General features: G+C 37.1%; 1 protein-coding gene across 1 annotated transcript in view; it reads right to left on the reverse strand.

Annotated features, from left to right (window-relative positions):
* Window positions 1-15,982, reverse strand: part of TM9SF3 (transmembrane 9 superfamily member 3) — a 62,363-nt gene that overhangs the window by 33,490 nt on the left and 12,891 nt on the right. The window contains exons 3-5 of the mRNA XM_069459926.1: window positions 9,339-9,461; window positions 6,835-6,995; window positions 5,707-5,784 (exon numbers count right to left, since the gene is read on the reverse strand). Of these exons, the coding sequence (XP_069316027.1) occupies window positions 5,707-5,784; window positions 6,835-6,995; window positions 9,339-9,461 (362 nt within the window). The remainder of the gene's footprint in view (window positions 1-5,706; window positions 5,785-6,834; window positions 6,996-9,338; window positions 9,462-15,982) is intronic.

Here is a 15,982-nt window from a genome sequence, read left to right on the forward strand (position 1 = left end):
TTTCTGACACAATACCATCCTACTTCACTGACTGCTGCTCCTCCTCTTTCATCTCAATGCCAGCTCCTTCTATCCTGTGTGAACTTTTGCAGAAGCTCCAATCTTGGTACTCTGCTGTGACTTCTTTAGGCTCTCAGAACTTTTAACTAGCATTCCAATGACGATGATGACACCTTCCACCCCTTCACCTCACCCCAAATCTATAGTATTCTTTCTCACTCATGGTTCAGACTTTTGCTACTACAATAATTTCTACTTGAATGTCTTTCTGGAATTTCAGATTCAGACTGCCCTAAAATAAACTCATAATCTTCTGCTTCACATATAACACTCATTTCTGATTCTCTAACTTCTGCTAATGTAACTAACATTTGGCTTCAAAAATATATATATGTAATTTTTTTTTTTGAGACAGGGTCTCACTCTGTCACCCAGACTGAAGTGAGTGGTGCAATCATAGTTCACTGTAACCTTGAACTCCTAGGCCCAAGTGATTCTTCTGCCTCAGCCTCCTGAGTAACTAGGACTACAGGTACATGTCACCAGGCCCAACTGACTTCCTTTTTGTAGAGACAGGGTCTCACTATGTTGCCCAGGTAGTCTCACACTCCTGGCCTCAAGTGATCCTCCCACCTTGGCCTTCCAAAGTATTGGGATTACAGACATGAGCCACCACACCCAGCCTGGTTTTGAAAATTTAGAATTATCTCTGGTTCTTTCTTCTCCCTAATCTTTCAAAGGTAATAATTATTAAGCTTCTATTTTTCTTTAAAATGTCTCTTGTATCTATCCCTTCCTCTCCATTCCATGACATCACCTCATACCTTGATAACTCTAATGGCCTCCCAGTTGGATTTTTTTTTTTTTGTCTCTCTCCTTCCTTTCAACCTAGTCTGTAAAAAGTATCCAAGTATATCTTTCTGAAACATCATGTTCATATTGTTCATCATGTTCCCCTATTCTAAAACTTAAGAGTCATATACCTGATTTCTTTCATATGAAATCTAAGCAATTTTCCCCAATATTCTGCACTCCCTGTAATATGGCCACCTCACCTTACCTATTCAATTTTTCTTTCCATTATATCCTATGTTCCAATCAGGCCTATCCTACCTCAAGGACCCACAAGTATAGCAACTTCCACCCATGGGATCTACTTCTATCCACCTTAGTAAATTCTACCTAGTCTTTAAATTCCAACACAAGCACTCTTTCCTCCATGAAATCACTCATCTCCATATTCCAGTTTTTCATAGATATCCTTGTGCTCTCTAAACTTCCAAAGGCACATACATAGAAAATTTAACATACATATACGTACTGTCTTGTACAATTAGGACAGATTTTCACTTGGGCTAATGTGTTGAATATGTACACTAAGGTGAAGAGCAGTCCTGGCTCTGTTATCCACCTGTTATTCAGGGAAGGGACAAACTCTATGGCTCTTCCTAAAAAATAGGAGACAGCCAATTGCCTCTGCCTCTTCATAATATCATTCCTTCCTTCAGTCAATAATTTATTTATTAAGCATCTACTGAAATTATAAAGAAAACAATGAATGCCTTTTTCAAAATGTTTGCCCAAAAATGTTATACAAATCTAATTTTATCATAAAAGTATCATTTAAGATTTATAAAGACAGTCTATAATGATAGACTTTTCCAAAGATTTGATTTTGTTCCCACCCTGGGAAATTAGTAACCCAGAAAAGGTAAAGAGAGGGGAAAAAGGCTGGGCACGGTGGCTCACGCCTGTAATCTCAGCACTTGGGGAGGCTGAGGCAGGAGGAGAGCTTGACACCAAGAGTTCAAGACCAGCCTGGGCAACATAGTGAGTCCCCACCTTTGCAAAAAATTTTTTTTTAAATAGAAAGAAAAAAGTATACAGTAACACATATTCTGTTTTAGTCAATTTATCACATTTTTAAAAAAGAAGTTTTATATAGTCACCATTTAGTAATAAGAAAGATATACCTAATATCCTATAATTTCTAACAAGGCTCTCTGCTCTTTTCTATTCTAAGATACAAACTTTAAACCAATAGCTATTAATGGTATAATGTTCTACTAATAACCTGACATTTTAACCTTTATTCTAAAAATTATGAAAGTTTGTATGATTTTGAAACTTTATTATATCAGGGAAAATATTTCTTAAAAATAATAAAGAAACCTGATGCCACAAAGGGGTTTACTAACCCTACTAACTGCTGCACTCCAGCACCCCCTAGTGTTGCTAATCCTAAAGCAGCACCCTCAGTCGTAAACGTTATAAGACAACTGGAGATATACCAACAGTGCTGCCTCTTACTGAGCACCAGCTATGTGCCAGACACTGAACTAGGTGCTTTATATACATCATCAAAGTGAAATTTCCCAACAACTCTGCAAGGTATTACAATCCTTGCTTCACTATCAACAGAACAGAAGCTGAAGAACTGAGTCATTTAACCAGTTACAGTAAGTGGCTGAGCCAGAGTCTGAAACTGGGCTCTAGCTCCTCTGCCTATGCTTTGAGAAGCAATTCCTACACTTACACAGTAGATCCCGCCCCGCCCACCTACTTAAGGAAAACACCGCAGTAATTCACCCCTCTTCTCCTACACTGTCACTTTTGCACTCTCCATTGAACCCTAGTTTTCCTCACACCTTAAGAAAAACAAAAACAGAAATCTAACTCTATCTTCCCTACTGGCCACTGCACCATTTCTTTGCTCCCTTTAGCAGCCAAACTCCTCACAATTCTATACTTCCTGTTTCCAATTCCTCTCCTCTCATTCTCTTAAGGCAGCTCCATTCAGATTTTGCTCCACCACTACACCAAAACTGCTCTTTGTCAAGTTCACCAGTGGCTCCAGATGAATCCAACAGTCACTTTCAGTGCTCATCTTACTTGACCCATCAGCAACAATTCAGAACTAATCTCTCTATCCGAGAAGATATACTTTCTTCTCTTGGATTTCAGAACACCATACATTCTCATTTTTTTCCTCAAAGCCCTCAGCCAGACTCTACTATTCTTCCTAAACTCTTATTACTGCCCCCAGGACTCAATCCTGGTCCTCTTCTCTCTCTACATTTGCCTTCCTTGGTTAATTACAACCAGTTTCAAAGCTTTAAATATCATCTATATGCCAAATACTGCAAAATTTGTGTGTCTAGCCCAGACCTTTCTCCTGAACTCCAGATGGATATATCCAACTTGCTGGTATCTCCATTTAGATGTCTTACAGACACATTAAAACTAACAAGTCCCAAACTGTACCCTGATCTTCCCCTCCAAACCTCCTCCACATACGGCCCAGTGATAGCAGCTCCACACTGAAAACCCGGGCGGCCCCTCTTCATTTTCCTATCAATCAGGAAATCTGGCTGGCTCTAACTTCAAACTATATTCACAATCTGACATCTTCTCACCACCTACACTGCTACCATCCCAGTCTGAGCTACCTCACCTCGCATCTGGATTGCTACCCAGCCTCCATACTGCTCTCCCTGCTTCTACCCATGACCCCACGGAACCTTCTCTCAACATAATAACCTCAGTGATCCTTTCAAAACGTAAGTCAGATTTGTCACTCCCCTGCTGAAAAAACAATGCTTCCCTACCCTCTTTGCATTCCAGAGTAAAATCCAAAGTCTTTACAGTGAGCATGGATGTTGTGGCTCCTGCTACCTATATCTGACTTTATCTTCTTGCTATTTCTTAAACCACAAGTAGCATGTTTCCATTTTAACAGATTTTTCAATGGTGTTGCCTTTGTCTGGAAATTCCTTTCCCCCAAATATCCACATTCCTGATTTCCTTCAACTCCTTCAATCTTTTGCTCAAAAGTCCATCTCAGAGGCTTACTCTGACAGCTGAGTTTAAAACTGCAATTCACCCCAGCACTCTTGCTCTGCTGCTCTGTATTTTCTTTTTTGACACACTTACCTTTGAACACAGTATATGTTTTACTTACTCTGTTTACTGCATGCCTCCCAACCAGAACACAAGCTCCAAAAGGGCATGGATTTTTGCCTCTTGTTTTCTAATGTATCCTATTTACCTAGCACAGTGCTTTGGCACATAACAGGTGCTCAATTAATATGTGCTGAAAGAATAAATATGGAACACTGCTCTGAAGATAAAATGCTAAAAGGTAGCCTTTCCCTCAAGTTGTCAATACCCAATGGGACTAGAACAAGGCAGACCTACATGTTCCACTAAGGAGTGTCAGCTGAGGGCCTCCATATTCTCAAATGTTACCTAAATCTTGGCATTATCTGTGTCCATACCCTTAACTAAACTGTCCTACTCAGGATTGCCTGAGCATTATACCTCGGGTGGGGGGGCAGTGGGGGCGGGGGGCTAATTTTAGCTCCAGGGGTAGTTTGCTGAATCTTTCAGTAAAGACTAAATTCCGAATAGCTTAATGTTTTTAAATCCTAGGACCCTGAGGAAGATAAGTAGTGATAAGTTCTGGTAGAGTCTAAAGGTAGAACCTATCAGCAATATATAAATCTGAAACCACAAAAACTTATGGACCATCTCAAAAATAGGTGATTAATAAACTTCAGGATTCCTATGCAAAAGATTAGATAGAAAGAAAGAAGACGTAATTCAGGAGGAAACTCAGAGGAATGCATATATCCCCTTATGCCTTGTTGTCTTTTTATCTCCGTCCTTGAAGGAGGGAAAATAAAGCATGTTTTTTGCTAGAAAGAACCCAAAGTACCTGTATAAAACTAGTACCAGTGCCACTGATCTTATGAACTGAGATTCAGCTTGTATCTGATTTGTGGGGGTGGGAGATGAGGAAGGTATTTCTTCCCACTCTTGATGTTTTTTTCTACGTGGAAGGATTTCCACTAGCAAAAACTCCTGGCCTCAGTCCACTCTCTCATTCTGTCCTTCCTTTCCAGAGGACGCACACATTTTGCTTTCTCCATACTATAAGTTTTACAAGGGTAGGTGCCCATGTGCCCAGTACAGTCTGAGTGTGTTAAGTCTGTCTGATTCTGAGTCTCTGTAGTAAGAAGCCCCCTTGACCACGAATACAAGTCACATTCTCCAATGTTAGCCTTATTGGTGAAATTCTGGCTTCCCACGTGTTGTATTTTTCCCTGTATAGCTCTTAATTGACTTAAACGCCAGGTATGAAGAAAGAAAGGAGTTTTGGATTGCTCCTCTAAAACTGTCCATCGCCCTTATGACCTCAAGCTCACATGTGAGATCATCATTAGCTAAATCCGGAAATTGGCCGGGCGCGGTGGCTCACGCCTGTAATCCTAGCACTCTGGGAGGCCCAGGTGGGCGGATCGTTTGAGCTCAGGAGTTCGAGACCAGCCTGAGCAAGAGCGAGGACCCATCTCTACTAAAAATAGAAAGAAATTATATGGACAGCTAAAAATATATATAGAAAAAAATAGCCGGGCATGGTGGTGCATGCCTGTAGTCCCAGCTACTTGGGAGGCTGAGACAGGAGGATCCCTTGAGCTCAGGAGTTTGAGGTTGCTGTGAGCTAGGCTGACGCCACAGCACTCACTCTAGCCTGGGCAACAGAGTGAGACTCTGTCTCAAAAAAAAATAAAATAAATAAAATAAAATAAATCCGGAAATTCACAGCCCTCAAGAAAATGCCCTGCATACGAAAGATGCTCAATGTTTGTTAAAGTGATTGGTGCACATATTCAATGTCTTAAAATACATGAACTATTTACCTACCCTATGTTGAAAAAACGATGGATCAAGATATTTGTCAAATCGATCTTCAAATTTTACATCTGACTTTTTCCATTTTACCTGAAAAAAATTTTTTTCATTTAAAAATAAAGGCCAGTAGTAAACAAATTAATAATCTGATGACAAAACTCTGAGCAAAATTTAGGATTATTTATACACTTAGAATTAAAATTACCTAGAGAAACAGAAAGTTACTAACAATGTGAGAAATTGAAACAGGTGTAACACTAACCAACTTTCCTCTGTGTATTAACAAAACTTAGAACTTTCCTTAGAAGGATCACTTCAAGTTTTTAAGGACTATTTACTATTGCTGACTTACATATTCTGACCTGAAAAATGTGATAAGAACTGAACTAGTACAAGCTCACATTACAAGTGTTTAAACCAATTAAAATAACAATCTGTACATCTTTATTTTTAGATTGAATTACTTATCTCACAACTGTCAAATTTCTTTGTAAGTTTGGTTATACAAATATTATTTGCACGAGGTACATATGCAAAAAGCTTGAAAACCTTTCAAAATTGGCCACTGGCAATGGACTCATTCCAGGTACGATAAAAACAACTGGCAAAGAAAGAGGACTACTACGTTGGATTTCTCTCTCCTTTCCACTATTTTTAAGCCTAAGAGAACAGAATTAGCTTGACAATTCCTAAAGGGCTCTGACAAGCTCTCACTTTGCAGGAGCATGTTACTCCAACTGACAAAGCAAGCCATGATAACTATGCCTATCCAGCAACTTTCAATACAACATTATCTCTACCTGCAATAGTAAAAAGGAAAGAGAAAATACTGCTATCTAAAAATGTAACCATGAAAATACGCGGTTGGGTTACTCTAACTGCCCAGTTATAACGGCAAACTTTGTTATAGCAAATGGTAGGTCTTGCAAATGTGTAACTGGTATCTAATGCTACAGATCTGAAGCAAATCTCCTTCCTTTAGGAGGCTTACTTAGGTACACTGAGAAAATACAGTTTTAATAATATTCTGTTACGTCCATTTCAAGCTACATTTTCATTTACTGAAGCTCAAAAACACATTTAATTGTTGATATTGGATCACAAACACTACTCCCTGCATAAAATTATTTTAATACTTACTGAATATGACATCTGTATTTTAGTATTTGGAACCAATTTCACCTTTCCTTCACTAGTTAGATTAACATCCACAATTCGATTTCCATTAAAACCTATTTCAAGTTTTTTGTAGGTCCAAAGATAGTAATCTTCTCCATTTTCATCTGCCTCACCAACAATACCTACAAAAGAAAAAACCCTTTATACAAGATAATACCATTTAATATTTAAAATACCTTAGAAGCTAAAAGCTCATTAAAAGTGTTTTTAATATTAAAAAAGCAATATTACCATTATGCCTCATGATTAGAATAAGGCAAATATGCAAGTTGGACTCTTCATTAACTACTTAGCAAACATACACCCTTGTCATACCACAGTGAAAAAGTAATGAACAAATAGCTCAGCATGACTGATCACTAATTTAATCCTCAAAGTTCATGCTCTGCATAATCTTCATTATAACAATTATCACCCTATATGTGCATACTTCCTAATACCTAAAAATTTTAGGGAGGCGCTACATCATTATCTGTCAAGGTTACCCAGTTACCGGTGATCAAACCTAAATGAAAACAAAGGTTTCTATTACTTTCTCTAATAACCTATGATGTACCTATTCCTAGTGAGATGCACACATGTATAAGACTAAAAATGTCTCCTTTTTATATCTCAAGTACTGGACCTATCCCTGCAAAGTCATCAAAATGAAAGGAGTCTTGAAGATAAATGGTAATGAGGCAATAGTTTAAAATGATCATTTTGATCATGATTTGGATATTGAAAGGAAAAGACCCACACAATGTGTGGGCAATAGGTGGGAGCTGAGGATCCATCTCTTGTGCCCTCAAACTGTCAACTACTTGTCTAATGTTCCCTACCTAAGCCCAGATACTCCCAAGAGCCTTACAGTCCTTAGGGCCTTCTCCCTATGGTCAATGCATCCCATTAAAGTATTAGGGGGAAAAAATGATCATTTCTTATGAAGGATTATTTGGTTATTACCCAAAGTGATTCTAATTGGTACAAACTCAAGGAGTATAGTTTTGTTTGGGGTGGTAGAGGGATAATGAAATTCTTCTGATAATTTCTTTTTTTAATATTTTCTCTTTTTAAAAATAATAGCTCATTAAGCAATAATAATTTCATTAAGGTTTATTTACCTATCTACTCTGAGAGCCAGACTCTGGGAGTGACAACATAATCACACAAAATAGGAGGCTCTCCCTAAGATGCTTTTAAAAGACTCTGAAACCTTTATGTCAAGAATTTTGATAAGGATTCCACATGGTTCAGACATTCTAGGACATCCAAAAGTATTAGTATCTTCCCAAACATGACAGATCCTGAAATACCAGGACTAAAAAAGATTTATTTTAACATAGGAAACCACAGTTGCCACAGTTGCTAAAGAGGCTGACAGCAATGACTGAAAAAACCTAAAGATCCAGACAAGAAACCCATAATCAACGGAAAAGAACAGGGGGGAAATCTGCTCTCTCACCAAAAACACAGGAAGCCCAGACCAATGGATTTTCCTGAACTACAGGCTCAGAAATCTTCCGTGAATATTCAGCACATCTTCCTACTACCCTCAGAACTGATCAAAGAAATGCCTGTGTTGCCACAATAGTAATTACCATCATCTGTATGAAATGCTTATTATATATGCCTAATTAACATGCAACATAGTAATGATGATATATGCAATTATCTCTTGAGATTAACTTTCTTATACATTTCATCTTAGTATCAGTTAAACTCTGATCTGATATGGTCAGACTTTCATAGTTTACTGCCCATGAGCATAGTAGTCTGCTAACAATTTTAAGAATTAGAAGAAACCTTAATTATATGCAAGAGCAGATGTCCAGAGGCAAAAAAGAAAATTAGAGATAAATGTGATCAAACATGTTGACCATGCTTTGCATTTTAAATAATTTAATCAAGTCCAACACAAATCATTGTTGGATTACACATAAATTTGAAGTAACTATGCCATAGTTCTTCTCCATTAATATGGATAAGCAAGAGCAAAAACATTAAAAATTTTTAAATATTAAGAGTTTTGGAAAATAACAAAGGAACTAACAAAACAAACCATTCAAGAAACTATTATACCTAAAAACTATATTACCATAGTACAACGTAAGAGAAAGGCAGAATTAAACTTCAAAATCCTATTTAGTCCCTTTAATTGTATTTAAAAGAACAAGTTAAAATAAGACAGGAGAAAAATGGGAGAAGAATTTTTCAGATTGTTCCAAGTACCTTTTAATTCCTTGAATCTGAAAAATTATACCTATAAAAGTTTTATTTTGGGGGAGTTTCATGTAAGGTTTGGCAATGTCAAAAATCCTTCAAGTAACACGGGACTATAAAATTGGTATTAAAATAATTCTGTGGACAATAGTGAAAACACATTTACCATGATCCAGCATATAATCACCTTAATAGAGTCATTACATAAATCTTGCTCATTATGAAGATTTTCCCAAACCTTAAATACAACATAGAGTACTTACCCCATATTGGTAAGTCATCTATGTACATCTGGTACCAGTAGTGATTTTTGATGGCATACACAAATGCATCTCTCTTTTCTTTATCTAAGTCAATTTCACAGTAAGTGGCTGGCATTACATCATCTGCATAAAATAAAAATTGCAAATTAGCCCACTTATTTGCAAAATAGTTACAGAAAAAAATAACAGAAGGAAAAAGCCAACATTTCCTGAAATTAAAATTTCTATTCACAATAGTTGAATCTGAGGTGATAAATATATGGAGGTTCTGTATACTATTCTTTCCTCTTTTGTATATCATTAAGATTTTTTATAATGAAAGAATTTTAATCATCTTTATTTTCAAAGATTACCTTATTAAATGAAGAAATCAGCCCTTATCTAAAGAAAATCACACAAGAACATTTAAAAAGTAACTTTAAAATAAATTGATTTAAAAAATAAAAAAGCTTCAAACATTTAAGTTTTCATTTAATATATAAAAAAGCTCAAGAACATGATCCTAAACAGAGATAACAATTTCTAGCTATAAAATCTCTGAGATAAACACTCATTTTAACATTCTTAGAAATACAAGTCCCTAGGGGCCACAGATTCTATAAAAAAAATCCCAGTGACTATTTATAATTAGAAAGATTAAAAGGCAAACCTCTATCCAGCAGATGTTACTGTTTTTAAATTACCTGAAAATCCCCTAAAGATGAGTCATTTCCATTCTTGACTGCTTTCAAAAATACTGCTACCATAATTCTGTTCAGATGTTCCTCTAATTTATAAACCTAGTATTTCAAAAATGTGCTTATGTTTCTAACAAAACAAAATCCAAAAATCCGTACTTTAGATGTCAATCAAAAGGATTAAATTGCTTTGGTATATAACTAAAGTAATTAGAAAAAATAAGAAATCAATCTTAAGAACAAAAAAGAAAGCACGAGTTTAAGTTCTATACTATATTTGTACGATATTGGTTATTTAGAATCTGAAATGTATTTTTTCCAAACAAACATTATTAAGGTTCTTAAATATTGATCAAACTTCTTATACATAAATTGTAGCTGAACCATGAATTTAATGGCTACCTATAATATTGTCTCTATAAGAAAGAGCAATCTAAGTTACAACTCAAGATACCCAACAATATGTCTCCCCAACCCTCAACAGAGAGAATAGCTGCCCCTTATTATAGATCAGGCCAGAGTAGGTATCCCAAAATGACAACCTCAAAGATGGCAGCAAATACTTAAGCCCCATGGAAGGACAGGGAAATACTCTCACCCTCAAAATAGGAAAGTAATTTGTCTCCAAGAACAATGATTCCCACACAGATTTTCTTTTTGCCCAGGCTCTTCCAGGCAACAAGGAAGTTAGGGTTTCCATAATGGTAAAAACTGAGGCAGACCAGTGAAATGAGGGAGGGTTAGGAAACGAGATTGCTACAGAGGATTCTTACAGCAGGAGCTAGGAGAACTGGCAGCAAGAAGTCCTGTAATGGGGTCTCCATGGAATGTGATAATAAACAAAAGGCAGCAGGCAACTGCAGCTACAGAGGGGACAGGCAGAACCAAAGGAGGGTCCAGGCTTGAGGGCAACAAACAGCAGTAGTGGCTGTGGGAGACCTCACAGCTACCTCTGCAAAGCCACTGAATTCCTTGCTGTCAAAAACATTCATTGATAATGGTCATTCACAATGCAGTTTTAAGTACAAAGTTCTGAAATATATGATATGACATTTACCTGCAGAAAATGTTTAAAGCTTCCTCACAGTCTGAACTTTAGTTCAACTCTCTATTACCCAACTGATCTATCATCCTTTGTTTTTACACTCTAGCCAAACTCAACTACCTGCAGTTTCCATAAACCTTGTGTTCTCTTGGCCTCTGAGCGTTTTTGCTCATGCTGTTAACTCCACCTCAAATGTCCAGCCTAAAATCTCTCCCATCTCCTCACCCTTTCCTCCACAAAATAGTTCCTGATTCCCCACGCCTGCCCATACCTCTCACCCACCACGGCCTGCCCCTTTCTCTGAGGTTCCACGGCTTTCTTTCCATATCTCCCTTATGGCACGAAGGCCTATATCACTTTCTCCCTCATACCAGTACCTTAATGCCTCAAAAACACCCTTATATCTTAAGAGTTTTGTCCATAAATCAGTATATCCTTTTCGCCCCCAGCTATGTCTGCTTCAGTACCTTGCACAGATTAGGCAATAAATAAACAAAAAATTCCAACAAATTTTAACAGCATGATTTTCCATTTGTTGGCAAAGAAAATTACCAGCTATATTAGGGTATGCACCTATACAGATGCATCTGTGTATGAATTGTGTGTATGTGTACAGAAGGACAAAATGCTAATATAAACAAATGAAATTCTGGAGGAGAGTCTCACCGATGTAAAGTCTAGAAAAGAAATGCTGTAGTAAAAGGAAAACCTATCATTATGGCAGGCTGTAAAAAGGATGCCGATCATATTTTAATGAAATTCCTCTTTCAGGCATGTAGACAAACACAAACATTGTAAATAACTGAAGAGTCTGACTGCCCATCTGAAATAGCTCTTCTCTCAGGAGGGAGCCGCTTTGAAGATAACTAATGTAATGTGTATGAATATGCCAAATCATTATTCAGCACTCTATATAACTAGAAAACAATCTAAAAAATCTACCACCATAAATCACCGCTTTAAAATCATAATAGCATATACCTTTCTCAGATGGAACACATACCCATGAATTCTGAAGACGCAATTAAGTTTTGACCAACGAAAATATTTTTATGGGAGAAAAATAAAACCAAAGTTGTAAAGCAGCAAATGTTAACACTGATTTTTCAAACAGAAAGCAGGTTAGGCAGATTCTGAAAACGACACACAAGTAGTCTGTCATCGATTCCCAATAAAACTCCAGACCAATAATTAAATAGGCAGTGAAAGCATTAAGAAAAGAATGTGACACTATCCGTGAGTTCTCTGAGAACACATCATGCCATACTTTACTTTCTCTTCTGATAACGTTACTGAATTGGAAAATGAGAAATACTCTACCTCAAACGCAGCAGCATTTGGCAGAGTCTCTCATGAAATCAATATAGACAAATTAATAGAGAAATGAGCAGAAAGGTGAGTTATAGTCTGACCTCCAGTACCTGTTAGCTATATGAATAAAAAAGCAAACCATTTAACCTCCATGAACCCCAGTTCCCTCAACTGTAAAACAGAAATAACATCTATCTCCTTTCCAGAGTTGTTTTAAGGAAAGAAAGTGCCAATATATTCGTAAAAATGTTCTTAACTTTCCCTGGGCCTCACATCCCTTGAGATCCAATGAAAGTGCTATCTCCCTTGCACCCCCCGGCAAAACGCACATTCACATAAAATTAAGTCTACATTTTCAGAGAGCCCTGAAGCCAGAGCTCCTAGTTGAACTCTGTATATCCAGAGCCTACCACAGTGCTAGAATGCAATCAGACACTCAATAACTGCTAAAAAAAAAAAAAAAAAAAAAAGTTAAACGAAAAGGACAGGAAAAACTTGTATATTCGCAGTTAATTAAACAATTATATAAACAGTATTGATTAACTGACCAATCTGACTGGCAGTATAAACTGTACAATTTTTTTCTAAATGGTTATGTGGTAACATGTCTCAGGAACTGTCTTAAATATGTTTATACCCTTTGATTCAGTAATTCTAAGAATCTATCCTGATGAAAGATTCAGAGATGGATTGAAATACTTACGTGCAAGGACAGCCAAATGCATTGTCATTTTGAAAAGCAGAAAAAGAAAAGAAAAGAAGAAAGGAAAGGATGGAAGGTAGGATCAAATCTTACAACTGCGAAATGGGGGTAAATTACAGTATCCAAGTTATAGACTACTATGTAGCCACATTTTTTAAAAGAGTCATTAACTGGCCGGGCACGGTGGCTCACGCCTGTAATCCTAGCACTCTGGGAGGCCGAGGCGGGCGGATCGCTCAAGGTCAGGAGTTCGAGACCAGCCTGAGCGAGACCCCGTCTCTACTAAAAATAGAAAGACATTATATGGACAACTAAAAATCTATATAGAAAAAAATTAGCCGGGCATGGTGGCGCATGCCTGTAGTCCCAGCTACTTGGGAGGCTGAGGCAGTAGGATCGCTTAAGCCGAGGAGTCTGAGGTTGCTGTGAGCTAGGCTGACGCCACGGCACTCACTCTAGCCTGGGCAACAAAGTGAGACTCTGTCTCAACAAAAAAAAAAAAAAAAAAAAAAGAGTCATTAACTGTGTAAGGACAAACTCATAAAATATTAGGAGAAAAAAGGCAGAATAAAAACTATATATAGGCTAGGCACAGAGGGCTCATGCCTGTAGTCCCAGAGTTTTAGGAGGCCCAGGTGGGAGAATCTCTTGAGTCTAGAGGTTTGGGACCAGCTTGGGCAACATATCAAGACCCTGTCTCAACAAAAACTTTGTTTAAAAAAACTACATATAACTTATTAAATGAGTTAGAAAGTGTTTAGAACAGTATCTGGTACATAAGCACTATATAACGGTTTGTTAAGTAAACTTAAAAAATCATATAACATGAACTCAATTTTTATATACAATGTGGATGAACAGAAGGAAAGACAGGCAGGAAAGATTGAAGAAAATACAACAAAATATTAATGGTAATTATATCCAAGTGATTTTTATTTTCTTCTTTATTTTTCTGTAGTTCCTAAATTGTGTACACTGAACCTATACCATTGTTAAAGTCAGAAAAAAATATATACATATACATTCCTTTAAAAACAAAAAAAGACAGAAGTCAATCTGAATAAGAACAATGTTATCAATGGTTTGAATAAGAACTTATAAAGGTAAGAAATCACTAATAAGAATTGACAAATTTCAGATTCAATCATTTGGCCTGGCTAAAACACTTTGGTTGAAACCAAAAGGACAAAATATTGCATCAATTCCCCAGACTTCCAACTAAACAAGGCAGATTTAACCACAAGTATGTTTCTTTTCCCTCCCAAAGCCCATTAAAATATCAGTAAAGGAAAAAAAAGGATGAAAGTCCACAAAGACAAAAAGAAGACAAGACAGCAGAGAAAATATTTCAACAAATTTTTGCAAAATGGAGGAGGTAAGATGACAAATGACTAATACAGCAGAGAAAAACATAACAGAGGAAGGATACTTATAAAAAGAATGTCACAGAACCCAAGAGACACTCAGGACTTGGAGGCACCACAGACCTCAAAAGGTAGGAGGACAGATGTAGGGGTGAACACATAGGGGAATTGCATAAAAACATGTAGATGCGGAGAGGTTGGATGCCCAAGTCCCCTCCTCCATCCATCATACAGCTAAATAAATACTGTACCCACATCTTAACCCCTGCAGTAGATGAGAGGAAACTTCCTTTAGAGAACTTAAATCAGAGAAGCTCCAGAATCAGGGACAGCCGGAATAGTAGACTCCAGGGACTAAAAACAGGGTGGGTTTAAGTAAAAATCTTCAGGCGGAATGACAGGACCTGCCTCAACAAGCCCTTTTCCCCCACCCTTTGGCACTCAGGCTTAGATCACCCAGGCAGATATCTAGAGGGAAATATTACACAGTGAAGATGGGAACAGCCAAGACGGAGAATCACTGAACTGGAAATATATAAGGCTCTAAGCATCCCTTGCCATTTCTCCTTATGTGTAGTACTCTCAACTTACCAATTCATTCTAGAGAAGAAATCCCTGTAAAATAATTTTATCCCTCTGTTAAGGTGGGATAGTCAAGGAAGAGAAAATTCAAAGAACGATCAATAAACTAAATGGAGGGAAGGAAACCTCTGGAAGTCATTGATTTTTCAACAATTAACATACTTCATTACACTGTAGGAATTCTCAAATGGGGGGGGAAGGGTGGGCAGGGACCTTCCCTGGTTAAGACTTACATTCCAGATCATCTAATGATCATAATGAACCAATTATCATAAGAACAAGTAGGCACAAATGGTCCGGGCACTAGACAATTTATTAAAAGCTTACTATGTCTTAACAGCTAAGGATGCAGTGATGAGTAAGAATGCTGTAATAGGCTAGTGCAGCAACTTAGGGATAAATCAAATTCTATATCAATAAACTAATTTAACATTTCATAATGTCTAACACAAAATCAAGTTGGAACTGCAGATCCATACTATGTGCTATTAGTATTCATAACAATTGCCATTTTTTTAATGTAAACTATGTAACAGGAACTTTGAATAATGCTCTATGTGCATTATCTCATTTAAACATGACAACAATTGTATCAAACACAATTTCCCACACTTCATAGGTGAGAAATATGAGATCAAAGAGGTTGAATAATTTGCCTATGACCACACAGGTGAGCAGAGGCAGAGATGGGATGCATGAAGCCTCTCTGACCCTAAAGCACATGTTCTTTCCACTCTATAACGGCAAGGTTCTAACAGGTACCCTTTAAAATTAGAGAGTAACAAATTCAGGCCTGGTTTGAGGATGCCTAATCTATGTCTGCCCTTCTTTATTTAATGTATTTTCTTTAATGGTCTCAATTATAGGATTTTCATCTAGTGCAAGTATGTAATACTATTAGGAACAAAAAAAGAAAGTTGTGCATAAAAATCTTAAGTGAGAGGCATCCTACATTAGACTTA

Source organism: Eulemur rufifrons, chromosome 28 (assembly GCF_041146395.1).
Source record: "Eulemur rufifrons isolate Redbay chromosome 28, OSU_ERuf_1, whole genome shotgun sequence".
NCBI classification, from domain to species: Eukaryota; Metazoa; Chordata; class Mammalia; order Primates; family Lemuridae; genus Eulemur; species Eulemur rufifrons.